Below are 27,838 nucleotides of genomic sequence, written 5' to 3' on the forward strand. Positions count from 1 at the left end.
CCATCAGGCATACACACAGAATATTGTATACATAATAAATAAATAAATAAAAATATTTTAAAAAAATTCTCTGCACATTATGAATTAATGAATAAATATTGCCTGTTACTGATGAAGGCTAATTGAGAGACTTAAAATGTTTATGGAGATTGGTATAACATCAAAGAAATAAATGTTGGTGTTGTGATAGATTTACAAAATAATGTTTGATTCCATCACTTACATATTCCTACTTGTGCTAACAGGATTCTATTTTTAATTTTTATTTTGCGTATGTGTGTGTGTTTAAGTGTGGGCATGCATATAAAATGGCATATGTATGGGAATTAGAGGACCACTTTCAGGAGTCAGTTCTTAAAAACTGTCATGGTTTCAGAGATTAAACTCAGATCTCAACAAGTACCTGCCGAGACGTCTCACCAGCTGTATCCTATTTATTTAATACATGTGTTAATCTCAATTATTGAACCATCATAGATTTTCAAGATTTCTCATGAAGGAATTTAACCCCTTTGTCAAAAATTAAGGGTCTCATCCAGAGAATTCAGGAGGTCATTATCTTCTGTCAAATAGGGAGTTCAAGGCTAACCTAAGCTACATGAGGGTCTTCAAAAAAACAAAACAAATGAAGGACTTTAGAATAGGATGAAGTGATAAGACTGCATTTTGTTTTTATTTTTAAAATGTGTGTGCACGTATGTAAGCACATTTGTATCTGCAAGCTACTGCATACATTAAGATCATAGATAGTCACTAATACATGGATTTCCGGATCACACTCGGGTCCTCAGGCATGCCTGGCAAATGCTTTACTCACTGAACCGTCTGGCCTTTTCAAAAATTTGAATACTTTTAAAAGCATCTTTAAACTTAGGAGCTTCTCAGAATAAAGACTGAGAGCCTGTTCTGAATGGGTACTGAGATGTGCATTTTCTTTTAATATCGGTAAGTTGTAATTATTGCTGATTGCTTAGCAGAGGTTACAGATTTTAGTTTGTGTGCCAAATATTTATAAAGTACACTGGAGCTTTTTGTTTGTTTGCTGTGTTATATGATCTTTCTGTCTGTGATTATTTGGGAGCTTGAGAAGTAGTTAAAGCTTGTAGAATAGTAGTGAGCAAGTAAATGTTGAAATGAGGATTTTAAAAAGAAGATAGGACCTGTTAGAATCTAAGCGTGAACGTAAATTTGACACAGTTGTTACTGTGTGAAGCTTCTGTAGCATAAGTGATAGGTCTTTCACACCTATTTAATATGCTAGTGTTACCTATTTTTAGTATTGTTCCCCCTTCTCCATTGATACTTGGTGATTTTTGATTTCTTGCTCTATTGTTACTTCTTCTCAGGCATGGTCAGTCAGTGTTGACGTTGGCCTCTTCTTGGTTTTTTGAGAAAGGGTTTCTCTGTATAACAACAGTTTTGGCTGCCTTGGAACTTGCTCTGTAGACCAGGCTGGCCTCTGCCTCCTGAATGCTGGGTTTAAAGGCTTGTGCTGCCACCACCTGGCTGTTGGCTTCTTTTTTTGTGTGCATTGGCAAACTTAATTCAGACAGTAAGATTTAGCTAAGTAATATCTCAGTTCCCTGGCAGTGTATGCTTGAAAGCAGCAGCCTTGGTGACTGGGCTTTTTGTTCATAAATATGATTATGCCACTGTTTCAGGAAGCTGTATACTGGGGCTGGATGAGACATGGCTCAGTGGTTAAAAGCACTTGCTGTTATAGAGGACCTTGGTGCAGTTCCCAGCAACTACATAGTGCCTCACAACCACCTGTATCCCCAGAATGGGCCTCTCTGGTCTCTGCAGACACTTGCCATGTATGTGGTGTTTATTATTTAAGTGCAGGCAAAATATGCATACATACAAGATAAAAAATAAATAAACCTAAAAAGGAGTAAAAACAAAGAAACCAAAAACCCAAGTTGTATTCTTTTGTGGGGGCTTCAGGAATTTAAAAGGCATTATTTCTGCTCGATTCCCCCCTTTTTTCTTTTCCTTTTTGCAGTACTAAGTATCAAACCCAGGGTCTTATAAGGCTAGGTTAGTCCTCTACTACTGAGCCACATTCTGAAGCTCCTAGAAAGCATTCTTGAAGCAGATCATGGTCATCTTGGTGAATCAGATTATTTTGCCCATTCTTATTCCCAGAGTTTGATTAAAGCTAAATTAGGCTGATGGAATAATTTAGGCAAGCACTGTAGAACATCTGCTGCCCCCTGCAGTCATGGGATCTAAGTCTAGTTTTTCTTGGAACAACTGAGGACAGAGATTTGGGGCTCTATTAAGAGCTCAGCTTTTTAGGGACTGGCCTGTGTAAGATCAAGAGCTTTTACTCCCACTCAATTCAGTGCCTTTTTTTTTTTTTTAAATTCCTTTGGGTGGTTTTTCTCTTTCATGTTTCTTTTCCTTTTGGTGCACCTGTACAGGACACAGAACAGAGAAGTAGGCCATGGAGGAGGATCAGTAGTCTACACATGGAGTCTGTTGGTTAGAACGTTTGCTGTAGCAGCAGGCTTGGTATCCCTTTTGGAATTGAAAATCTCTTGCCTCAGCCAGTTGCTTGTTCTGAAAACTGAGATTCAGCTAGGAAGCTAATGGTGCCCACCTGGCTGAGGTGTCTCAGAGAACTGGGTGACTTTTGTGCATTGCAAAGAAGTCAAACAAGGCAACAGCATAACACCTGCATGCCAGCGCAAGCTTTTCATTCTTATTTGTTATTAATACATTTCAAGAACAAGCTGTTGTCACATATGTTTGGGCCTAGTTCATCAAATGAGTCCTTAATGTGACATTTTAATGAAGTAAAGATTTTAACATTTGACGAGATTAAAATAGGAACCCTTGTCTGTGTATGCCCAGAATAACACTTTAACCGTGCCAAATTCCTCCACCCCAGCAAAATGGTGTCATTGTGTACTCATGGGTAGTTGTAAAATTTTTTTGTTTATTCTTTGGTGGGCCGTTTTTTGAAATTTTTAAAGTTTTTCTAACCATTGTCATATATTTGAATAAAAATTAGTTTATTGAAAAAGAGTGAGGAATTGAATTGTATAACTTACATAGTATTAAGTCCTGAAGTGTACTGTGATTGAAATTGGTGGTAGACACAGCTAGATAATATGTACTTCATGTCTGCATTATGCAGACTTTAGTTTTCTTTTCATCTGTTCTTGGTATCTTTAGACCTTGGTCAGTTTCATCTTGTTTATTACTCTCATCATCTTTCTCTATTCAGTGTTTGACCCAAAGTTTTTCTCTACTCAAAGTATTATAAATTACAGTTCAACATCTTGTAGTATAAAAAGGGCACCTGAAAGATAAATAGCAGATAAATTGCTGTATAAAAGAACTAAAGGGAAAAGAAACCTTTATAAGTAACTTTAAAGTTGCATATAACATAGTTTGTGACCTTGTGTTCCTTTGTTCAAGGGAAGAAAGATGACATAAAGAACCACAGCAGCTACAGTCAGCTGCACAGTGCTGATTTACTTGGTGATCTTCATGTTGTTGTTGTTGTTGTTGACAGTACTGTCATTTGACTCCATTTCCATGGTGTTAATTACATGGGAAACTAAATGGAAGACTGCATGACTAGAAATATTCAGATAAAACTAGGTTTTCCTTTCTCTACCTATACTTCGTAATTCTTCTCTCGGAGGAGATCCTGAAGTCAGATGCTTTACACATTCTTTTTCACCAGTCATTATGTCTGCATATGTTTTTGCATATTTTTGCACAAGTAAAGTTTTACTCCAGATCTAACAGTCTGGTAAGGAGACATGATGTTTATCAAATATTACGAACTGAAGTGGAAAGTGCAAAGACTGTAACTCAGTTGGTAGAGTACCTGTCTAGCATTCATAAAACTTACCCCAAGTGGTATCATGACTCTGTAATCCTAGCTTGGGGGGCGGTGGGAAGGGCAGGTACTGGAGGATCAGAAGTGCAAGGTCATTTTCAGCCATATGGAGTATTCGAAGCTAGCCTAGGTTTAAAACATTTCAAGAGAGGATTCCTCAGTTTAGGAAGGCAAGCAAGGCAGGCAGTTGAAGTGGCTCTATCAGACATCAGGAAGCATGAACATGACTGAGGCATAGGGAACAGCAGGAACAAGATCAAGATTCACAGAGTGCAACTTTCGCACTGAGGAGAGCAATAAATAGGTCACTCTGCTCAGAGCAGAACGAGGTGAGTGAATGACAGGAAGGAGTGGTCAAAGAAAGACATCTAGGGAAATTGGGAACGGGTGTTGGAAAGGCCTTGACATTGAGATCAATTTCTCCTTGACATTAGTGACTGTTGAAGATCCAGGACAGTAGATTGTTGTGGCTTTATCAGAAATGAGCTTTCACTAAGCTTGTGTAAAATGAAGATGGTATTAGAAATTTTGTGATTTTTATTTTAACTTGATTTTTCCTTTCTTGAACATAAACTTTGTAGATGACAGTGTCACATGTCACAATCAGTGTCAAATGGTTGGACATGTCTGACATGCTGGAGGTTTGTGAGGAGGTTAGAATCGTTGGCAATGTAAGTAGCTTACAGTTGTACTTGGCTCACAGTGATAGCCAAATGGGTAATAGCTACTGTCATTGTAATCATTTTTATTATTGCATGGAGGTGATGGAGGCCCAAATAAAATGACGACAGCACGAAGACAGGTCAGGTGAGGACACTGTTGAACACTGGCTGTACTTAATCAGTTTATGGAACTTGAGGGATAGCCTGAATGACTAGCAGAAGAGAAGCTGAAGGGGGGAATGGAGTAGGTTTTGAGAAAAATAGACTTGAGTTTGGACATGGGGAGTTTCAGTTCTGTTTAGCTTAGCTTTCTGGTTGGAAATGGTCAGTAGATAGATTGTAATTTAGGATTGGACATTGGGGGAAATATCAGAATTGGTAGTATATTTGGATATCCTTATCGTCCTCTCCCTCCCTCTTTTGTGACAATACTGGGGCCTTGTGCCTTGGAGGCAAGTACACCACCATTGAGCTATATCTCTAGCCAATAATTATTAAGAGTTTAAACTCATAGTAATTATGTCTAATCTGGGTGACAGATAAGAGAATCAAGGAAGAGAATGGTCAGAATTTGCCGAGCTTCATATCATAGATAGAAACAAAGTGTTGGACCCCTGGGATATGGTGGCACATGCTTTTAATCTTTCTCTTGGGAGCCAAAGGCAGGTGAATCTCTGAGTTCCAAGCCTTGTCTCAAGAAACAAACTAGAGAATGCCTGTAACTAGGCGTCTATAACAAGATGTTACTTAGCGCTTGTCTTCCTCAGAATGTTTTGAGTACCATGTGTTCATGATACATGATCTTGAATGAGGGCACTTGATTTAGTGTTACTGGTATTAACTTTGAGAAGTCTGAAGTGGGAAGCCAATGAAAACTACAAGTGTAGGAGTTTGACTGTGCTTGTTTAACAAATAATTTACATTCCAAAGGGGTAGAGAACCATTGATCTATAGGCTCTAGCAGAATTTTCACTATAAACCACCTGTATTTAGTTTCTAGACTAAATATCTCATAATTATCTTCAATCAAAAAGACAGTAAGAAACTTGTCACTAGAGAAATAATTGTAAATTTCCAGCTGTCTTACTTGGTTATTTTTATCCTGACTCTTGTGAATTCTTTTTCCTTCCTGGTAATTAACTGGCCAGATGCCCATGCAGCTACTCGTCTCAGCAATAGCTAAACTTGTAACATTGTGCAGTATTTATGTGATTCAGTACTTCACAGTTAAGTAACTTTGTACTTTTATTTGATATTTACTAATGTGGGTAGGACAGAAAAAGATCTCCATTTTGAGAGTGAGGAAGCAGGAGGCAGAGCCTGATGAGCCCAGCGCTCTTTACCCTGCACTTCCTTACTGTATATATAGAAGACAATCTGTTCTGTGAGGCGCAGTCTTGTTTCCCCTTTCCTGTGTTGGGTCTCCTACCCAAAGACACAGGTTTTTTGTTTTTGTTTTTTTAAAGCAGGCATGGCTCGTGTCCACATGCTCCCACTTGGGAAGTTGATGTAAGAGAAGAATTTTAAGACCATCTTGTTTTTATAGAATGAGACCCTGTCTGAAAACAGTAGGGAGGGGTATGGATGGATGGACGGGATGGGACAAGACCTGGTGGATGGGACAAAAAACTGGGTGGTGGTTGCACATGCCTTTAATCCCAGCACCCGGGATCTCTTGAGTTCAGGGTTAGCCTGTTCTACAGGGTGAGTTCCAAGGACATCCAGGGCTACTTAGAGAAACCCTGTCTTCCCTGGCAGGGGAGGGAGGGAGGTGGGGAGAGAGAGAGAGAGAGAGAGAGAGAGAGAGAGAGAGAGAGAGAGAGAGAGAGAGAGAGAAGAAAACCCAACCAAATGAAAGGCACACAAGAAAATTTCTCAAAGAGTTCTCAGTCTTATATTATGTAAATGATCACTTGAATTGGTTTCAAATGGAATAAATGCATAGTAAAATTGAATTACTTTGAAAGCTATTATTGAAAAAAAGGTGGCCTTAGCCACTTTTCAGAACAAATTACAAGTAGATATTGTGGGCAGTAATAAATATTTGGGGAATTGCCTTCTCTGAATCTTAAGTTCACTACAGTTATACGAATAGATGCTTTTCAAAATAGATACTTGGTTAGATCAGAGTTAGGATTCTTGTATTTTTCAGTCATGCAGGTGCACAATTTGTGCTATGTATTGGATTTGTCACTTGAACTACAGAAGTCAGTATTTTTTGATGAGTCATGGCTGGATAGCCTGCTTTAGACACCCTAGCTGTGGTTTATAGTTCCTGCTTTACCCCCAGTGAAGTAATTAAAACAAAGGGAATCTGTGTAGCTAGCTATTGGAGCGGCTGTGACAGAGTGCTGATGAAGGCTGTTGGGTACTATATATATTAAAATCTCACCAGGCCCCAGAAAGTGAACTGAGTTTACAAGGTCTTTCCATCTCCACTATTGGCGGGTAACTTAGTGTTTAGTTCCATTCCTTGAAGGATCCTGTTGCTTACCAAACTTGGAAACTTTAAATTTAAAACTATCAGTTTCTGCTTTGAAGTGTGTAGCAATCTATTGACTGCGTTTTAGATCCCTGTTTTTCTAAACAATTAGGAATAATAAAGGCATAAACAAAAGTAGAAAGGATAGGACTGGAGAAATGACTCAGTCATTAGTGTTTTTTGCACAAACATTAAGATATGAGTATAGATCCCTAGCACTCATGTAAAGATCTAGGTGTGGCTTTTTGTACCTGTAACCCCAGTGGGGCAAAGGGGAGGGGGAGGCAGAGAGGAGGATCTATGAACTTGTTGTATATAGCCAGTTCAAAAAAACAGTTCTTAAAAAGAGTGAGGAAGACACCCAGTGTCAACTTTTGGCCCTCATATACATGAGCACACCCATGGCACACGCTTAAACTGTAAAAGATGCACAGTTGTTGGAGATTAATGTAACCATTTATTGCTTTATGCAGTAGTGGAGATTTGGGCTTTGGTTGTCTTGGAGGATTAGTTCCTCCCACTCTGAATAATCACTGTAACCAACCCTGTATTGACACTCTGGTAAAACTTTTTAGGAAGGTCTGGACAGATGGCTTAGTGATTAAGAGCACTGGTTGCTCTTCTGGAGCACCCAGGTTCAATTCCCTTCTCTTTTTTGAGGGGGTAGTTTTGAGAGAGGGTTTCTTTGTGTAGCCTTGGCTGTCCTGAAACTAGCAGCTCTGTAGACCACGTTGGCCTTGAATTCACAGAGTTCTTCCTTTCTTTGCCTTCCAAGTGCTGGAACTAAAGGAATGCGCCACCACCACCTGGCTTAAAAAAAAAAATTTATTCTCAAAAAAGAAAGCCCTTCAGGTCTTTGAGAATTGCTGTCTCCTTGCTGTTTTTAGAACTATTAATTTACCAACACAGTCTCTGTTGTCCAAGGAACAGATTAGCTATTGTGCTGTATTTCTAAAGGAGAACAGTTTTCTCCATTTCTACCCTTTGGTGTTCCCTGTCATTATTTTTTTAATTCTTCTATTGGATTATTGCACAGAAGTTTCTACATAGATGAATATTTAAGTACTTAAGAAGGAATCTCTATATGCAAATTTCAAGGACCCAAGGACAAGGGTTCTTGAGATCTTAGAGTACTTCTTGAGGAACCTGTGTTTGGTCATTGGGTTCATGGTTCCTTCCCTACATGCAAGGTATGTTTGTCTTGGGTGTGTGCCAGAAACAGATGGTTATGTAAGAACCAAAAAGAAAATAGGAGCGTAGACATTTGGGGTTTAAAAAATAATGTGCTAAAATAATTATAAGCCTCATTAATAAGTCTGAAAACGCTACTTGTAGAAGTAGATTTGGTTGTACACTAAGGATGTTTTGAGGGGAAGGAAAAATATTGAGACTAATTAGTAAACATTGAATTTCCTTATAGTTATAAAAGGAAACAATTTTTCTTACTGATGCTATACCCTAAATCTTTAAATAGTAGTTATAATCCATGAATTGGTCTTCAGAATTTTTGCATTGTAGATTCCTTCTGTATCTGGGAGTTTAAATAGAGCTGGACCCAGATGGAGCTTTCTTTACTTTCTCTTTAACTTTTATGGTTGGTTTGCCTGCTTGTGTGCATACTTGTGCATGCAATGCCAGAGGGGGGCTTATGGACCCCTTGGAGCTGGAGTTGCAGACAGTTATGAGCTGCCATGTGGGTGCTGGGAATTGAACCTGGGCCCTCTGGAAGAGTGGTTACTGTTCTTAACCACTGAGCTATCTCTCCAGGGCTCCCTCACTCTGTAGACCAGGATGGCCTCAAATTAAAAAATCTGCCTGCCTCTGGCTCCCATGTGCTGGAATTTAAGGTGTTTCCATCCAGAACTTGCTTCAGAGCTCAAAACAGACGTGTGTGTGTGTGTGTGTGTGTGTGTGTGTGTGTGTGTGTGAGAGAGGGGGGGGGGGGGGGGGGGGGGGGGGGGGGGGGGGGGGGGGGGGGGGGGGGGGGGGGGGGGGGGGGGGGGAGGGGGAGGGGTAGGGCTAAGTGGGGTCTGATAATGTGATAGTTGCCCTATACTCTATATTCTGATTGCTTCTACAAGGTGAAGTAGCCTTACCCTCCCAGTTTATACAACCTGCAGTGTAGAAAGAGATGTTTCCTCAAGATTACATGTTTCTGAATTAGTCTTGGGGGGGGGGGGGAAGCCTGCATCTATCCTGATCACTGGCATTCCCAGTTTTTAAGTTTGAAGCATCCCTGTCACTTCCAGCTTTAATGTTTGCTCCTCCTCCTCCTCTTCTTTTCTTCTTTTTATTTATTATGTATACAGCATTCTGCCTGCATGTATGCCTGCACACTAGAAGAGAGCACCAGATATTTATATTTATTTATTTATTTATTTATTTATTTATTTATTTATTTATTATGTATACAATATTCTATCTGTGTGTATACCTGTAGGCCAGAAGAGGGCACCAGACCTCATTACAGATGGTTGTGAGCCACCATGTGGTTGATGGGAATTGAACTCAGGACCTTTGGAAGAGCAGGCAATGTGCTTAACCTCTGAGCCATCTCTCCAGCCCCCAGATTTTATCATAGATGGTTGTGAGCCACATGTGGTTGCTGGGAATTGAACTCAGGACCTCTGGAAGAGCAGCCAGTGCTCTTAACCTCTGGGTCATCTCTCCAGTCCACTGCTTTTTTTTTTTAATAGAACATTTTGTTCTAAATTGAGTAGTTTAAAAGGGTCTTAACTATTTGATATTTATGAAAAGATGGGAGGTCTTTTTATTTTTATTTATATCTCCATGCATATGAAACAGGGCTTTTTAAGAAAAAAGTGAAGCAAGTAGAGAGAAGAGCTCTGATGCCTGATGGAGTTGTTGGTCTAGAGCTGTTGGGGGCAGGAGGAGGTGTCATCCTTGAGTCAACAATAGTGGCTCTAAGGAGTTGGGAGGTTTACCCAAGATCATAAACATACAGGTCCCCCAGGTCCAGTGTATTTTCTTTTTACTTATACTTTACTGCCCCCCACTGTTCACAGCCAAGTACTTACAGATGTCGATAAATTTGGGAAGGAGAAGGATCAAAAGAAAGGCAACCTGGAAAGAAGGCCAAGGAGAGCAGGTGTGATGTGGTGTGTGTTGTGTTCTAGCACTCAGGAAACTGAGATAGGAGAATGACTTGAGACCAGGTACTGGGTAGTACCCTGGCCAATATAGCAAGACCCCATGGAGAAAGAGAGAGAGAAATGAAAGGTACAGGAATGTTGGGAGCAAGTGGATGTTTGGTCTGAGGATTCAAGTCAATAATCCCTTGTTGAGATGATTCATCTTTGAATATTCTGAAAGTACATTCACCTGAAAACAACAGAGGTGGGGGAGGGAAGGAGGGAGGGGAGATACTGAGAGACTAACAGGCTTAACAAGTTATACTGTAACAGAGCCTTGGAGCTTTTACATTCTAATGCTCCTATTCACTGTGTTGGTAACTTAAACAACTTAAATTGCCTAATTTTGTAAAATGGGAATGATACCGATAAGATTATCACCAAATTAAATGAAGTTCAATTAAAGATAATGTTTATGGCAAGTCATTTGTAAATTCCAAATCTTCAAAGTTGTCATCTTTGAAATACTATTCAGAATTACACTTCTTATTTCTGAACACAGAAATCTTGCCAGAAATTGGGGAAAAGTTTGTAAATCTCAGATGGTCCAGGAAGCAAAATGACTGTTCTCGGACCCAGCCTCACTGCACAGGCCTTTCTAGCTCTGGCTGATGTCAGAATTTCCTTTAATTTCAGGGCCTGAAAAACCAGTTGCTCTCCATTTTTTTGCAAGTACGTATTTCTCTCTTTAGGCTGGAGAGTCAAAGACAGTACAGTTATTATTTCTGTGGGGCCGAGGGAGCAGGCCCAGTCTACTTTTAATGGAGGCTGAATGGGTTAGGAGTCAGGGAAGCCACAGAAGAGCTGTGTGGTCCAGGAATGGTCAAGCTTTCATCTGGTGTTCCTTGACAGACAGAGGATGGGTAAAGCACCTGGCATGACTCTCTAGTCACCTTTTACTTTAAGGGGCCACATTTTATTTTAGGATTTGCAGGTTTTGTGGTTTCTTTTGAAAGCCATAGACAACATAAGTAAATAAGGATTGCTGTCTTCAAGGAAACTTTGCTAACAGATAGCTCTCAAGATAGTTGGGTGTGGGGTGGGCTCTGCCAACAAACAGTTCTCAATACAGTTGGGGTGTGGGGCTCTCTGCAAACATCCCCAGGACAATGGTCCTTGCTATAATCTTTGGGAAAATGGTTCCTGACAAATGTGTATAGCTATATCCAACCCTAGAGTAGACACAGCCTAGGCTATTGAACTCTACAGAATCAGTTGGGGAAAGTAAGGCTCCATTCATTTCTCTCTCCTTTAAAGATCCATCCATCCGTCCGTCCGTCCGTCTGTCTGTCTATCTGTCTGTCTATGCTGTATCCTCCCTGTAGGCCATAAGAGGGCACCAGATCTCATTATAGGTGGTTGTGAGCCACCACGTGGTTGCTGGGAATTGAACTCAAGACCTCTGGAAGAGCAGTCAGTGCTCTTAACCACTGAACCATCTCTCCAGCCCCAGGGCTGCATTCATTTTTGTAGCAGTGCCCATGTGATAGACTGCTAATAATTATGGCCTAATAGCATCAGCTATGTAAGAATTTAGAAAAGAAGCAGCAAGACTACTGACATTTTTGCCTAAGTAGATTATTTGCCTTATGAGCATGGATAAAGACTGTTGTCATAAAGGTGGTGATGGTGCACACCTTTAATCCTAGCACTCAGGAGGCAGAAACAGGTGGATCTCTGAGTTTGAGGTCAGCTTGGTCTACAGAGCGAGATAGTTGCAGAAAGCTACAGAGAAACCCTGTCTTGAAAAACAAACAAACAAGTCACATACCTTCCTTTGGATTCATTGAGGTATCACATCCTTAGGTCATGAGGTCTATAGGATTTTACCGCATAACCATCTTAGACCTCTCTGACCAGGTGTTCAAGTTGGAGGAGATTACTGGAGTGACTGCCCTTTGGACCCAAAGCCACAAGCTAGTTACTAGCATACTAACAGACTTGACTGTTTCTGCCTCCATCAACTTCTTAGATTCTTAAATTGTATTTTGTGTATATGAGTGTTTGCCTGCTTGTATGCATGTGCACCGTGTGCTTGCCGGGTGGCCAAGGTCTGAAGAGGGTGGATATCCTAGAATTGAAGTTACAGACAGTTGTGAACCACCACATAGATGCTGTGGATTGAACCCAAGTCCAACAAGTGCTCTTTACCCTCTAAGCCATTTCTTCAGCCCCCAAAGGCAGGTCTCTTAAATTGTAGAGTAATGTTACTTTTTTCCTTCTGAAGTTGGCAGTTTATAGTTGGTTAGAGAACTGAAGCCTTGAAATGATTTTTAGCCAATGTGATTGATAATGTCATATATCCTAAGTTCCATCTATATAAATATGAGCAGCAGGTTATTGGTAGAATTATTTGTTTAGAAGTTCTTAGTTTTCAAATTCATTTTACTTTGGATTGTAATTAGACGTTGTCTTAGTAGCATGTACAGGTTAGCTTCAGTCTCACCTCTTTCCTTCCTCATCTGTTTCTCCAGATTAACATTTTTTTCTCTTCATTGTGCTGTTCCTGTTTTAAATATAACACTCCGATTTTGGCTGGTTTATACAAAGAAATTGGAGTTAATGACTTCATTGAATACTTAAGCAGAACTGGAACTAAAAGTGCTTGTAACAGTGACAAAGGAAGACATGGTCATAATGAGAGTAAAAAGATGTGAAGGGCTCAGCGGTTAGAGCAGTTGCCTAGTATGCAGAGGCTTGAGTTCCAGTTCTAATACATGGGGTGGGAGTTGAACACAGATGGAATCTTAGCACTTAGGAAACTGAAGCATGGATGTTGAGGCAAGCAGTGAACTCTGCATAGTTCCTTGGAGACCAGCCACAGTAACATAATGATACCCTCTCTTAACATCCAGCGTACCACAGTGCTGTAAGAATAACCAGTGTCTGAAAAGGAACAAGGATGGGACTTTCCTACTTTCTTAAGGTTAATTGATTGATGAGAGAGGGGGTGGGGGTGGGGTCAACACCGGGCTGTAGTGATGGTTCCGTGGTTAAGAGAACTTTTAAGAGAACTTGTTACTCTTTCAGAGGACTTCCTAGCACTCACCTGGCAAACCACAACTGCTTTTAACTCCAGTTCCAGGGGATCAGTGCCCTCTTCTGGCTGCTGAGAGCACTGCATATTTAGAGCACACATATTGGAGGTGGAATGAAACCAGTAAATGAGTACATGTGTGATATTACCAACACGTGATTGCTTTCCAAACAGTAAAGGCTTAAAATTTATTTACATTTAACATGAACATTGTTTTAGTTAAAACATGATGGCTATAGGGTTGGTCAGTCTTTTAAGTAAACAACATTGGTCAAGAATGCCCCCCCCCTTTTTTTTTCTGGTTTTTCGAGACAGGGTTTCTCTGTGGCTTTGGAGCTTGTCCTGGAACTAGCTCTGTAGACCAGGCTGGTCTCAAACTTACAGAGATCCTCCTGCCTCTGCCTCCCGAGTTCTGGGATTAAAGGCGTGCGCCACCATCACCCAGCTAGAATTGGCCTTTTTTTTGGGTTCTTGTTTTTAGATCTTACTGTACAGCCCAAGTTGATCTCAAACTCTTGTTTGTTAATTTTAATCTGAAACAATCCTTTGCCTCTGCCTCCCAAGTGGTGAGATTATGCCACCATGGCAGGCAATAATTAGTCTTGGAGGGAATTTCCTGTGTTTTATGTTTTCCTTGAATAGTTCTGTTGTGACATTAGAGGTATTTTTTGTTTATTGAGACAGGGCCTGTGTGGTCCAAACTGGTATTGATCTAAAACTCTTGCCTCCACCTCCCAAGTGGATGGAGAATGAAGTACATGCCAAGGAATAGAGAATTAAAACCTAAAAGGTACAGTTTTAGAAGAAGCTATATCAAATATTTCAATAAAGCTTACATTTCTTTAATTTTACTTTATAATTTGGATTCTTCTTGAGACAGGGTTTCTCTGTGTAGCTGTGGCTGTCCAGGAACTCATTCTGTAGACCAGGCTGGCCTCCGATTCACAGAAATCTGCCTGCCTCTGCCTTTCAAGTGCTGGGATTAAATATGCATTCCATCATGCCTAGCTAAAATTTATTTGAAATTACATTTGTTTGTTTTTGTATATGTGGGGGGCTCATATGCATGTGTGTGGAAGTCAAGGAGTTGATTGTCTCCTTTACTTATGTGGGCTCCGCTGATCAACTTCAGCCTCACAGCAAGTTCCTCAGTCTGTTGAACAGTCTTGTCACCCAAGCCTTAAGTTTCTTTGTATCTTTTCTTACTTATTGGAACTCAGAATAGCCTCCAATTTGCAGTGATCCTTCTGCCAGTAGACTCTTGTTCTGGATTACAGGTGTGCAGCACAACACTTATTTTCCTTATTTTGATTTTGATTTTTTGAGAGAGGGTTTTTCTGACTGCCCTGGAACTCATTGTGTAGTTCAGGCTGGCCTCAAACTTGGAGAGATCTACCTGCCTCTCCCTTGCAACAAGTGCTGAGATAAAAGGCTTATACCACCACTGCCTGATTTATTTTGATTTTTGAGGCAGAGTCTTGCTCTGTAGCCAGATGTCCTGGCTTTATTTCTTATGTTTTATGAGGCTGGTGTTTGGCTGCCTCTGCTTCGCAAGTGCTAGGGTTAAAGGTTTGCGTTGAAGGGAGCTGCGGGCTGTGTTCCTGCCACCCAGCTCTCAGCCGCTTGGCTAGTTTATGCCCCTAAATAACAACACACAAACTGTATTCTTTTAAACACTGCTTGGACCATTAGCTCTAGCCTTACTGGCTAATTCTCATATCCCAATCAACCCATCTCTAATAATCTGTGTAGCACCAGTCTTACTGGGAAAGATTCAGCATGTCTGACCTGGCAGCTTGCTTTATCGTGTCTGCCCTAGAGAGGAGAGCTATCGAGTCTGAGCTCACTTCCTCTTCCTCCCAGCATTCTGTTCTGTTTACTCCACACACCTAAAGGCTGGCCTATCAAATGGGCCAAGGCAGTTTCTTTATTAGCCAATGACCTTCCTCCATCATTTCCCCATTGTGCACCACATCACCCAGACATTGAATTCAGGTTTTGCATCTTAAGGCAAACACTTTTACCTGCTGAATCATCTTACCAGCCTGAGGAAACCCTTTTTTCCTGAGATTCCTGTATAACTACTTCTTTTGGCTATGCAGGCGATCCTTGACCCTTTCAGGGTCAAGCTGCCCAGGCTGCCCTTTTGCCTAGCGAGGCCATACTGAGTGATTCTTTTGGCCATCATGGTAGTCACCATATCATGTGCTAGTTGCTGTGAGGGAACCAGAGATGACTCATATTTAGGTCAGATTCAAGAGAATACTAGGTGAGGCTAGTTAGAGAAGTCTTTGGGGAGATGTTGATTTGAGCACTAGAGAAATAACATTTTCATGATGGACTTTGAATCTTCCCTCTTTAGCTTTGGAAAGGAAACCATTTATAAAATTAGTTAATTTTTAAAATCAGAAAAATTAATAGATACTGGGAGTTGAAAATACTTTCAGCAACAGATTGACTACTTCAGCTCATTAAACAGGAAGTTTTAGTCAAGAACTTATAAAGTAATTAATGTACATGAATAATAAATTGAATATCAATAATGAATTAAATCTGAGAAATTCTATACTGCATTTTTGATAAGAGTGATGTAAGTTAATGTGCTTGGTCTAAAGACAGTTTTTTTTCTTTTTTCTTTTTTTTTGGTTTTTCGAGACAGGGTTTCTCTGTGGTTTTGGAGCCTGTCCTGGAACTAGCTCTTGTAGACCAGGCTGGTCTCGAACTCACAGAGATTCGCCTGCCTCTGCCTCCCAAGTGCTGGGATTAAAGGCGTGCGCCACTACCGCCTGGCTTCTAAAGACAGTTTTATCTTTGTCAGCGTTATATAAATGGCTTTATTCAGTGGTAGATAATGACTTAACATAGAAAGAAAAGAATCCTGAAGCTCCTGATTTCCTCAACCTACTACATGGTCTCACTGTGTAGCCTAGGCTGGTCTCAAAATCGCCCATTCTCCTGCTTCTACCTCCCAAGTGCTGCTATTAGGAATAATTCTTCTAATTTAAATGTGTTTCATCATTCAGATGATGATGCATGTTTTCCCATGGTATATAAAGATTATAAATGAGCTAATTCTGTAGCAAGATCAATTCAGTTGCCACTTATGTGTTAATTACTACAGTAAGTAACTCAGGTTGCTCCCCCTTTCACCCCTTTTTTGAGAATTTAAACTAATTTCAGCAGAATTAGTTTGTATTTATACTTAGGCTGTGTTACTTTTTTTTTGTTTTTGTTTTTCGAGACAGGGTTTCTCTGTGGCTTTGGAGCCTGTCCTGGCACTAGCTCTGTAGACCAGGCTGGTCTCGAACTCACAGAGATCCGCCTGCCTCTGCCTCCCGAGTGCTGGGATTAAAGGCGTGCGCCACCATCGCCCTGCTAGGCTGTGCTACTTTAATAATTTTGTTTTTTTATGAACTATATTGCTTGAGATATAGTGTAAATTTGAAAGCCTGTCCAGGTGGCTCATACATATAGGCAGGTAAAGGAAGAATATGCCCTGTTCAATTTAAGACAAACTGCACGATGGTTGTAAAAGTGCTTCTTGAATTGTGTACCCTTATGTTTGTGTGCTTAGACGGGAGATTAGAAAACAGTTAAAGCTTACCAAATGTTACATCTCACAGATGCCCATGCTCCAACTAAACGTAGTCATCAGTGGGTGAAGGAAAGGTATCAGCAGCACTGGTGCGATTTTCCCTTTTTGCATAGCAGAGTGCTAAGGTCACACCTGTCCATTGTTCCCTGCAACAAAGTTAGATTATTTCTGGATTTTGTTTGTTTTTGTTTTCAGATATGGTCTCACTAAGTAGCCTGGTCTCACTAAGTATCCAACTAAAGATAATCTTTCCTCAGCCCCCGCCCCCAATGCTGAGATTAAATGTATGAGCCACCATACTCAGTATTAAATATATTGTTTTTGTGTGTGATGCTAGGGAACTCAGGAGACTTTGTAAATACTATGCAACTGCCCTCCCACTGAGCTACATACCCATTTCCTCATCACTACTACTCTGTTTTGAGACAGGGTCCCACTATGTAGCCTGAGCTAGCTTTGAACTCTCAGTCCTCTACCTCAGCCTCCTGAAGACTGCATTACAGGTGTGTACTACCACATCTGGCTAGAAAAGTTTTTATAAAAAATTTGCTTATTTAGTAAAAGATTGATTTTTCACTCTTGTCATGAATATTTCATAAGAAATTGTTAATATAATTAAATTAAAATTTTCTTCAAGGAGATGGAGATGTAGCTCAGTAGAATATTTTGTTTAGTAAGCACCAAGCCTGAGTTTAGTCCCCAACACCACATAAACTGGACTGCCAGTACTCTGGAAGTAGAGGCAAGGGGATTAGAAATTCAAGGTCATCCTTGGATATGTAGAGAGTTCTTGGCTAGCCTGGACGTGTGCAATGCTGTCTCTTTCCTAATAATTTCTGTGTTCTGGGTACATCTGAAGTACAGTATAGACCCTGTAGTAATAGGGCTATGGAGGTGTGAACTCACGAAGCCTAGAAAGTTACACATTTGAAGCCAGGTACTATGTTGCATGCCTTTAATCCTAGCACACTTTTAATTCTAGGTGCAGGTGGTTCTGAGGACAACCTAGTCTACACAGAGTGTCAGGACAGCCAAAACTACATAGTAATACCCTCCTGGAAACAATCAAAAACAAAAGCAAAACAAAAAGCTACATGTTTGGTTATGTGATACCTGGTTCTGGTACTTTTATTTTAGCCCTGCAGAATTAGTTCTAAATAGTTTACATAGTGGAACTGGAGAGATAACTCAGTGGTTAAGAGCTCTTTCTTCCAAAGGACCTGGATTCAAGTGGTTAAGAGCTCTTTCTTCCAAAGGACCTGGATTCAACTCGCAGCACCCACATGACAGTTCACAACTGTCTGTAACTCCAGTTCCAGGGGACCTGACACCTATGACAAGACACCAGTGCATATAAAATAAAACTAAATAAGCTTGCATAGCTCTTTACCAGTGACCTATCTGTGGCATGTTAGACTTTCTCAAACAATTCTTTCTCAGCAATAGAAATTCTTCTTTTTTTTTTAAAAAAAATACTTTATTGGTGTTTTAGCCTGTATGTATATCTGTGTGAGGGTGCTGGATCCTGGAGTTACAGACAGTTGTAACCTGCCATATGGGTGCTGGGAATTGAACCCGGGTCCTCTAGAAGAGAAGTCAGTGCTCTTAACCACTGAGCCATCTCTCCAGCCCCTAGAAATTCTTTAGGAGATGAAAAATATCTTGTTTTTAAGTTGTTGAATTGTTTCTGGTGTTTAGCACTTGCCAGGTAAACATTTGAACTAGAGATTTTAAAAACACATTGTTTTTGTAAGTCTTTCAAGGCAGTATAGTATTATTACAGTGATGACTGCTGTGGGAGTGTTTCATTTTCCCTACTGTATCATTAAGCATTGGACAAGTGGAGGTTCTACCCTTCCTCTCTTCATTCTGATTTTAACCTTCCACTTCTTTCACCAATCTTTTTTTTTATACTCCCAACATTTTGTGTGTGTGTGTGTGTGTATGTGTGTGTGTGTGTGTGTGTGCATGCGCGCGCTGTAGCACCCATTGTGGACGTCAAAGGACAACTTGAAGGTGGTCCTTTTCTTTTCTCATGTGGGTACCCACTGAGCCATCTCACTCCCCCCTTTTCTTTCTTGCTTGCAGTAAACGTATACCTTAACGATCGGAAACAGTTAAACCAGTGAGAACACCCAAAGAAAGATAACAACTAACCTGGGGAGCAAGTATGACTTTATTAGTTCTAATCTGTTTCTTGTCTGTGTGTGTTTTCAGTTTTGAAAATGTCCACAGAAGGAGGGTTTGGCGGTACCAGCAGCAGTGATGCCCAGCAAAGCCTCCAGTCCTTCTGGCCCAGAGTCATGGAAGAAATCCGGAACTTAACAGTGGTAAGGAAGAGCTCCAAAGTAGACAGCAGAAACAAGTCAAAAACACTTCCATTTTCAAATGTGCTCACAAAGGCACAGGGCTTTCCTGATGACCTATATGTTGGGAAAGGAAAGTAGACTTCCCCTTGGAGTGGCAATGCCAGGGTGTTGTTTGTGACTGACTGTTTGATACTCTACTTGGAGGCAGGCTGATGAAACTGACGCTTTAGAAAGTACAGAGAAGCAAAGGTTGCTCTTCCTGTACTAGTTAGCCTGTTTCTTTAGCTTAATTCATTGGCTGTACCATCTTTCTGTAATTGGATGAGAACTGTTAGGGGCTTATTCAGGAGATGTGCTGTAAGCCAGCACTCTTTCCAGGTGTTAAACACTTAAGCCAGGTGGTGGTGGCATATGCCTTTAATCCCAGTACTCCAGAGTCAGAGGCAGGTGGATCTCTGTGAGTTTGAGGCCAGCGTGGTCTACAGAGCGAGTTCCAGGACTGGCTCCATAGCTACTGAGAAACCCTGTCTCAAAAAAACAAAAGAAAAAAGCAAGAAAGGGAAAAAAAGATCAATTTAGTTCAGGCCAGGCTTTCTCAGTGGCAGCATTATCACATCTCTGTTCTCAGGGGCTGTTCAATGGATTGCAGGTTGTTTAGCAGCATCCTGGCCTCTCCTCACTGTCAGTTACACTCTTCTTCCCCTACATGTGACAATAACAACAACAACAAAAGCCTTCATAGTCATGTCCCTTTGAACTAAAATTATCTCCTGTTGATACTGTGAACTTAGAAAAGTCACAATGCAACCCCAACTTTGAGAAGCTTAGTCTTCTAATTACAACTAGAGTAATTAGTCAATAGATACTTACTTAATATTTGTGGACACAGTCACAGTGGTGAGTCCAGAAGCAGTAAATAGGGATGTGCTAAGGGAGCCCCGAAGGCAGTGTAGTACCTTCTTCTGTGTGGTTGAGCTAGAGAAGACTTAAAATGACAGCATATAGAGGTGCTGAGATGGCTCAGGAGGTAAAGTACTTGCTACTAACCTGATGAATTGAGCCTTAATAAAACTTAGTAAGAAACAAAAAAGAAAAAAGAATAGTATGTTTGTTTTTATTGAGTCTTGAAAGGTGAGTGAACATTAGCCACATGCATGAGGTGGGAAAATAGTTCTATCCTAGGCAGCAAAAAGTGGATGTGTCCTTTGTCCCAGAGGAAAGGACCTTGTGTTAGAGGAATAGCAAGAAAGAAGTTCAGTATAGTAAAGGTTGGGGGTAGGAATGTAGTATGTGGTTCAGGAGAAAGGCAGGATAAAATAGAAGGGAGTTTTAGATGATTGAGCCTTCCTGAGTCTTTTTTGGGTGGCCTGTGTACAGAATGGATTTCTAGTGAGAAGATCTGTTATTGTTCAGTATTCTCAAGTGTTGGTTGATAGAGAACAGGGGGGATCACAGTGAAATCACAAAGTCAGAAGCGGGGTGTTTTGCACAGATTTTTGGAAGATAATGTTTTGTTGTTTTTCAAGATGGGTTCACTGTGTAGCCCTGGCTATCCTGGAGCTCACTCTGTAGACGCGGTTAGCTTTGAACTCACAGAGATCCACCTGCCTCTGTCTCCTAACACTGGGGTTAAAGGCGTGCCCCACCACCGCCCAGCTAGTTAGGGTTTTCTGAAAGAACATGCACTCAAACACATTTGGCTCACCAACAATGAGTGTCTTACGCTGGAGAAGCCAAGAATCTGGCAGATGCTCAGCTGTGCCCAATCTGGTGCTGAAGGCCAAGAGGATTCTTAAAGGGCTCCTGATCTCCACTCTTTGTTGGAATCCTCAAGAAATTGGTTCTGATACTAGCAAAGGAATGCTATAGCAAGACCTGTGAACTTGCCATTGACAGTGAGGGCAAGCAGACAAAAAGCAAAGGGCTCTTTTCTCCTTATCCTTTATGTAGGCTGCCACCACGTGCTACCCAGATTTAGGGTGGGTCTTCCCACTTCAGATAATCTGATCAAGAAAATTTTTCACAGGAGTGCCCCAGCAGTTGGTGTTTTAGTTGATTTCAGCTACAGTAAAAGTTGGCTTTTTTTTTTTTTTTGGTTTTGTTTGTTTTGTTTTGTTTTTTTGAGACAGGGTTTCTTTATAGCTTTGGAGCCTGTCCTGGAACTAGCTCTTATAGCCCAGGCTGGCCTTGAACTCACAGAGATCCGCCTGCCTCTGCCTCCCAAGTGCTGGGATTAAAGGCGGGTACCACCACCACCCGGCTATCAGCTATAGTAAAGTTGACAGCCAAGATTAGCCATCATAAAATTTAATGGTCATGTTTATTTGATTGTATGTGCTTGTTTGATTTGGGTGAAGCTGGTGCAGTAAGTAGCCTTCTGGTTCAAGTTTTGTAGGTAAAGAGAAAGAATTGTAAGAAGTGCTGTTCTTCATTGACTTAAAACTAAAATTTTCCATGTATCTCTGAAAGATTCCTTAGACTTCTGTTGTAACATCTGCTTGGAGAGTGACTGATATATAAGACCAACATAATGGGGAGCTGGAGAGATGACTCAGGTTAAGAGCACTAGCTGCTCTTACAGAGGTCCTGAGTTCAATTCCCGGCGACCAAATGGTGACTCACGCCACCCATTATGAGATCTGGTGCCCTCTTCTGGCATGCAGGCGTACATGGAGACAGAACACTGTGTGCATAATAAACAAACAACATTAAAAAAAAAAAAAGAGCTGCATAATGAATGACTGGATGAATCAGACTTCACTTTAGACTTAGTGCAGAGCAATACCAGTTCCGAGTGTTTATGATAGAGTGGGGTTGGGGGTGTTGTTCTGAGAGTTCAGGCCTGTAGCACACGAAGGCCTCCACTTCTCTGACTATACCTTTGCCTGTGCAGCATTTTAGCATTTAATTTGGGTCTTTCCAGAAATCTGTGGTGCTTACAATTAGAGTTTTGAGGAAATGGAGTTGACCAGGTTGTGCTATATGTCGCTGGCCAATCTAGAATCACCCTGTGTAGACCAGGCTGGCCTTGAATATGCAGAGATCCTCCTGTGTCTGCCTCCCAATGGGTGGAGTTACAGAAGTGTACCACCACACCCAGATTGATAATAGACTTTCCCAGATATATCAGATACTCTTAGGTGATACTTAAAATATTGAGCAGATTTTTTCTTTTCTACTTTTTTCTTGAGAAAATTTAAAAAAAAAACCATTATGCTTAAATTATCCAAATATAAGTAAAACAAGAATATTTGTAAAAGTGATGTTGTCTGACTTGGGGCTGAGGTTGTTCCGAAGCAAGTAACTAAACTTTGACAGGAGGTATTTTTCATGATGTACTGAGCATACCTGTTCTCAGTTGTTTTAGTCTGAATCAGGTAATAGCAATGTATCCTTCATCTCAACTTGACCATACTGCTCCCACACTCTTAAAAGTTCTGTAATTGTCCATGAATCCAAGTGTTCAGCGTTGGTTACAAATCCTAACGTTAATCATGCCTCTCGGTGATTACATTAAGCTTAATATATGCCTGTTTACTGAGGCTCTAAGGAGAGTCAGTGATAGATGTTTTTTACACTTGTAAGTAGTGGCAGGGATCTCATTGAGGATCCAAATTTCCCTCCCTACTCTGTCTCACTCATTGGGGCAGGAGGAGGGGGCTGGGGATTGTCCTTGCAGCGTCCCAAACAGCAGAATTACAAGCATTCTGCACCATGTGATGTCACAGTAGACATCTTGGCATTGAGTTCTATAATTGTCAGGACCTCTTTGAGAGTGGGGACGAGAAAGCTGATTTAGTCTTTGGGAGTAGTGATTTGGGTAGCTGTGGATGGGGCAAAATGGTGAGAGGATCCTGAATCTTGAGAAATCTAATTTTCCCTCAGCTTACTTTATGTCCAGTTCAGTGTTCACATAGCTTGTTCAATAGCTGTAATTAGTAGTTAAGTCATTTTCCTTTCATTTACAACTTCATCTTTTTATACTGTAACACTTCTAGGCAGGACAATGACATTCCTAACACTATAGTCAAATCAGGTAACCAAGCAAGAACATTTAAGGTTGATGGACTGGTAAAAGACAGGTCCTGGGGTCTGAAGAGATGGCTCAGTGTTTAAGAGTACTGGTGGCTGTTCCTCCTGAGGACCTGGATTCAGTTCCCAGCATCCACATGGTAGCTCACAAACATCTGTAACTTTAGTCTCTTTTGGTCTCTATGGGCAACAAGCACTCATATAGTCTATAGACATACATGTAGGCAAAGTACTCATATACTTTAAATGAATAAAAAAAATTTTTTTAAACAGGTCCTGGGCCTGGCAAGATGGCTTCCTTTAACCCCAGTATTTGGGAAGCAGAGGCAGGTGAATCTCTTGAGTTCAAGGCCAGCCTGGTCTACTTGGCAGTTTCAGACCAGCTAGAGCCACACAGTAAGAGCCTGTTTGAATAACAATCCGGAAAACAGGCCATGTGTTATTAGCTCTTCCTATAGATCTGTGCTTTGCAAACTTAATGTCTGTGAGAGCCATAGGAGGGAAACCAGCTGAAAATTAATTCTGATTTATTAGTCTGAAGTGAATCCTGAGACTGTTTCCTTCGCATTCTTAGGCAATGCCGTTACTAGTCTAAGGATAGCATTTGAGTAACAAGCCCTAGTTAAGAGAGTGGCCCTGAACCCTAACTCTTGATGATAGCTATGAAGGGAGTTTTCAAAAAACTTGATGCCAGGATACCACCCTTGGAGTTCTATTGTGGCCAGTCTGCAACAGAGCCCAGCCAACTTGATTTTCAAAAGCTTCCCTCAGGCAATTACAAAATGAAGCCAACCATGAAAATTAATGCTTTAAGAAGGATGAAGAATCTTGACATTCTAGATCTCTCAATGGCTGAGTAGAAGAGGTTTCTGTTACCTAAAACTCTGGATTCTCTCTGTAGTACAGCTTAAAAACTCACTGACTTTTCTTTGGCTTTCAACTGAGTAATTTCAGGTCTCTTGAAACTTGGCACTTTAACATGGCAGTAATTTAAATACAGTGCTCACACCGTAGTGAGGAGCATGAGAATGTACAGAGAGAGTCTATTCTGCAATTTACTGAGCCAGTCCCTGAAAAGTCAAGGAAGAGTTTGGGTGTTAGTCCTTCCTCTTGGCTCAACTGGAAGAGGTTCAGTGCTGTTCACTCTCAAGGCTGCCAATGATGCGAAAGCCAGGGTGGGGCTTCAGTAAGCTCTTGGTAGAGAGATCCCCTTTCCTGCAAACTTAACCTTGGACTCTTAAATCTGTCTTTCTAGCTGGGATGGGATTATAGAAGATGAGGTTGTTGTCAGGAAGACCTCACCCTCATAATCCCCATGTGACTTAGTTAGGGTTTCTATTACTGTGAAGAGACACCATGAACATGACAACTCTTATAAAGGAACCATTTAAGGCGGGGGTTCACTCACAGTTTTAGAGATTGAATCCATTATCATGATAGGGAGCATGGCAGTGTGCAGACAGACATGATGGAGGAGTAGCTGAGAGCCCTACATCTTGCAGGCAACAGGAAGTAAACTGTGACACTGGGCAGTAGTCTGAACTTAGTTAACCTCAAAGCCCACCCTCACAGTGACACACATCCTCCAACAAGGCCACATTTACTCCAACAAAACCACACCTCCTAATAGTGGCACTTCCTATGAGATTATTGGGTTGGTTACATTCAAACCACCACACCATGTTATGATCCATTTTTCACATACTGCCTCTTTAAAATTTTTTTAAGATTTGTTTTATGTATATGAGTATTTTTATTTTGCCTGTGCGTGTGTATGTGTACTATATATGTGTCTGGTACCTACTGGTGTCAGAAGAAGGTTTCAGGTCTCCTGGAACTGGAGTTACAGATGCTTGTGAGCTGTCATGTGGTTCTAGGAGCCAAACCTGAATATTCTGCAAGAGCAGCAAGTGCTCTTAACCACTGAGCCATCTTTCCAGCTCCCACATACTGCCTCTTTAGAGAGTTCAAGGCTTGGGGATCATGAGATCTTCCAAAATAAAAAGGTTGGATGGGTTAGCTTTAGGGAATTTGATACCTTCTTCTATCCTCTGTAGACGTTCATACACATGTGATGTAACACATACATATACAGATACACGAGTACATACAAAAGAAATCTTACATTCTTTTACAGCCGGGTGGTGATGGTGACATACCTTTAATTCCAGCACTCGGGAGGCAGAGGCAGGCGGATCTCTCAGTTGGAGGCCAGCTTGGTCTACAGAGAGAGTTCCAGGATAGGCTCTAAAGCTACAGAGAAATCCTGTCTCGAAAAACCATACCAAACAAACAAATAAACCAAAAAAAAAAACACCCCAAAACAATTTCATACATGTATACAATGCATCTTGAACATATCCACCTCAGATCCCCCTCCAGACCTTCCTAAATGTTACCCTGCCACCTTCATGCACTTTCAAAAAAGAAATTAACTCACTGTTTCCAGTTAGTTCTATTTGCATGGGCATGTATATGGAGTCATTCTTGGGAACTTGGGAAATGACTCTTCTTCCTACAGCAGCCCTCAGTTAGGGGTGCAGCCTCATGAGCCCCTCTCATCCGTGGCGGAGTATTGACTGGCTTGATCTTAAAGGCTTTGTACAGTAACCATAGTTGCTGTGAGTTCACGAGTTTAACAGCCATGGCTTATCTAGAAGACTTCACAGTATTCCTCCCAATCTTCCAACTCTTAAATTCTTCTTACTCTTTTACCACAATTTCCCCTGAGTCTTTGAGGTATTGATATAAATGTTTCATTGAGGGCTAAGTGCTTGACAGTCAATGTTATGAATTACCCACTGTCAAAAGAAGTTTCTATGACCATGGTTGAATCTATGGGTATAAATGTAGTTATTTAGAAAGTAATTTTACATTTAGAAAAAAAAAACCAACAGTAATAGGGTCCTCTTCTAGGTGTCTCCCCACCTTCCCCAGATCTAGAGTACTGGGCATGAATTCTTTTCAATGGAGCAGGCCTTACATTCATTCAGAAAGCTATTGGGTACTACTACATACTCATGGCATTATTGTACCAGTAGCCACATTCTGTCTTTGTGTAAACCAGAATGGCCTTGAACTCATAGATAAACTTCCCTCTTGAGTTCTTAAATTAAAGGTGTCTTTTACCACACCTCCAGTTTTGGAAAGCTCATCACTCCTTCATTCCCTTCTTCATCTCTTTTAAGATGAAGACCCTTGTATTCCTGCTTTCTATTCTCATAGTATCTGTGTTCTGTTATTTCCCTTCTTGTTGCTTTTCTTTACAAATTGGAAAAAGCTTTATGTATATGTGTATGTGGGTAATTGTTGTTTGTTTTGAGACAGAGTCCTCTGTAACCTCATCTGACCTTGCACTAATCACTCTAGCTCCACGTCCCAGTATGGGGTGTGTACTCCTGTGCTTGGTTTTGCTGTTTGTTCTGAGATAGTATCTTGCTGTATAGCCCTGGCTGGTCTGGAACTTGAAGCAGTCCTCTTGCTTTTGCTACCTGAATGCTGGGATTACAGGCATGTGCTGCCATACTGGCCTAAGGAGGACTTTTTGATTTTGTGGGGTGTGTGTGTGTGTGTGTGTGTGTATGTATGTGTGTGTGTGTGTGTGTGTATGTGTATGTTTGAGAAGTGGGGGTCGGGGAGAGAGAGAGATCAACTCTGTGCTTTGGTTAAGTAATCCTGGAAAAATCTTGTGGAAATGGCATTTTGTTAATGACAAATGGCAGCACATTTGCAAGAGAGCTAGCCTTACTTTCTCTCTGACATTTCTAAGCAACATTATCGTCTTGTGTGATGCACCACATTACTAAGAAAGCAAGGGATAGATTGCTGTGATTAAACCCTTTTTTAAAATACCTTCAAGTGTATGGCCCTAATCCAGCTCCTTCTTTGCTCCTGCTCTTCTTTGCTCCCAGGTCATACGTTTGACACTGCAGGTGGTATTTGGTGCTTCCTATTCTCTCTGTGAGAATACAAGTCTTAGTGTCATGTGGACAAAATTTCTGTCACCTTTCCTGTGGAACATTTCTTAACTCTTCTTTCCCTCTAACCCCAACTTGCCAGCTGGTTGTTCCCTTCCTTGTGTCCTAATGGGATGTCGTATGCCCTCTCTCTAGTGTAAGAAGCTATATAATGTTTTTGATGTGACTGTATTTGGCAAATGAAAGTTTCTTAAAACTAGGAATAGGATTGTACTTTCATAAAGTCATAGATAGGTGTCACAGAGTAGGTTGGGCTATCGGGATGCACTGAATGAAAGAGGAGCAGAAACAAGGTTAGAATGTGCTCTACTGTCTTCTGGTAATATTGTAGTAACTGAACTACATCCCCTGCCACTCCAGGGTTGGTTATAGTAGAGGCTTTGAGGAGAATGTTACCTAATTTGGAAGAGAAAAATATGAAAAAATGGTATTTGAATTTGTAGAGCTGAGTAGCTTGTTAGTATGTGTAGAGACATTGGGTATCCTTTTTAAGTTTCTGCTTTGAAGGTATTCCTCTATGCTGCACATTCTTTTCTGTTTGTTTTTGAGAAACGGTCTCACTATGTATCACTGGCTGTCCAGGAACTCGTTCTGTAGACCAGGCTGGTCTCAGACTCACAGAGATCGCTGCCTTCTGATTCTCGAGTGCTGGAGCTCAAGTTGTACACTCCAGTGCCAAGCCCCATTAGCTATCTTAGGTATTTTATTCTAAAAGTTTATCCTCTCTCTATAT

At 40.9% G+C, this 27,838-nt stretch overlaps 1 protein-coding gene across 2 annotated transcripts in view; it reads left to right on the plus strand.

Annotated features, from left to right (window-relative positions):
• Nfyc (nuclear transcription factor Y subunit gamma) overlaps positions 1–27,838 on the plus strand; it is a 66,666-nt gene that overhangs the window by 15,985 nt on the left and 22,843 nt on the right. For both annotated transcript variants that reach the window (XM_050161299.1, XM_050161300.1), the window contains exon 2: positions 19,005–19,117. In XM_050161299.1, the coding sequence (XP_050017256.1) occupies positions 19,013–19,117 (105 nt within the window). In that variant the 5' untranslated portion in view covers positions 19,005–19,012. The remainder of the gene's footprint in view (positions 1–19,004; positions 19,118–27,838) is intronic.

This window comes from Alexandromys fortis, unplaced genomic scaffold, assembly GCF_014885135.2.
Source record: "Alexandromys fortis isolate MF-2015 unplaced genomic scaffold, M_Fortis_MF-2015_v1.1 scaffold_122, whole genome shotgun sequence".
NCBI classification, from domain to species: Eukaryota; Metazoa; Chordata; class Mammalia; order Rodentia; family Cricetidae; genus Alexandromys; species Alexandromys fortis.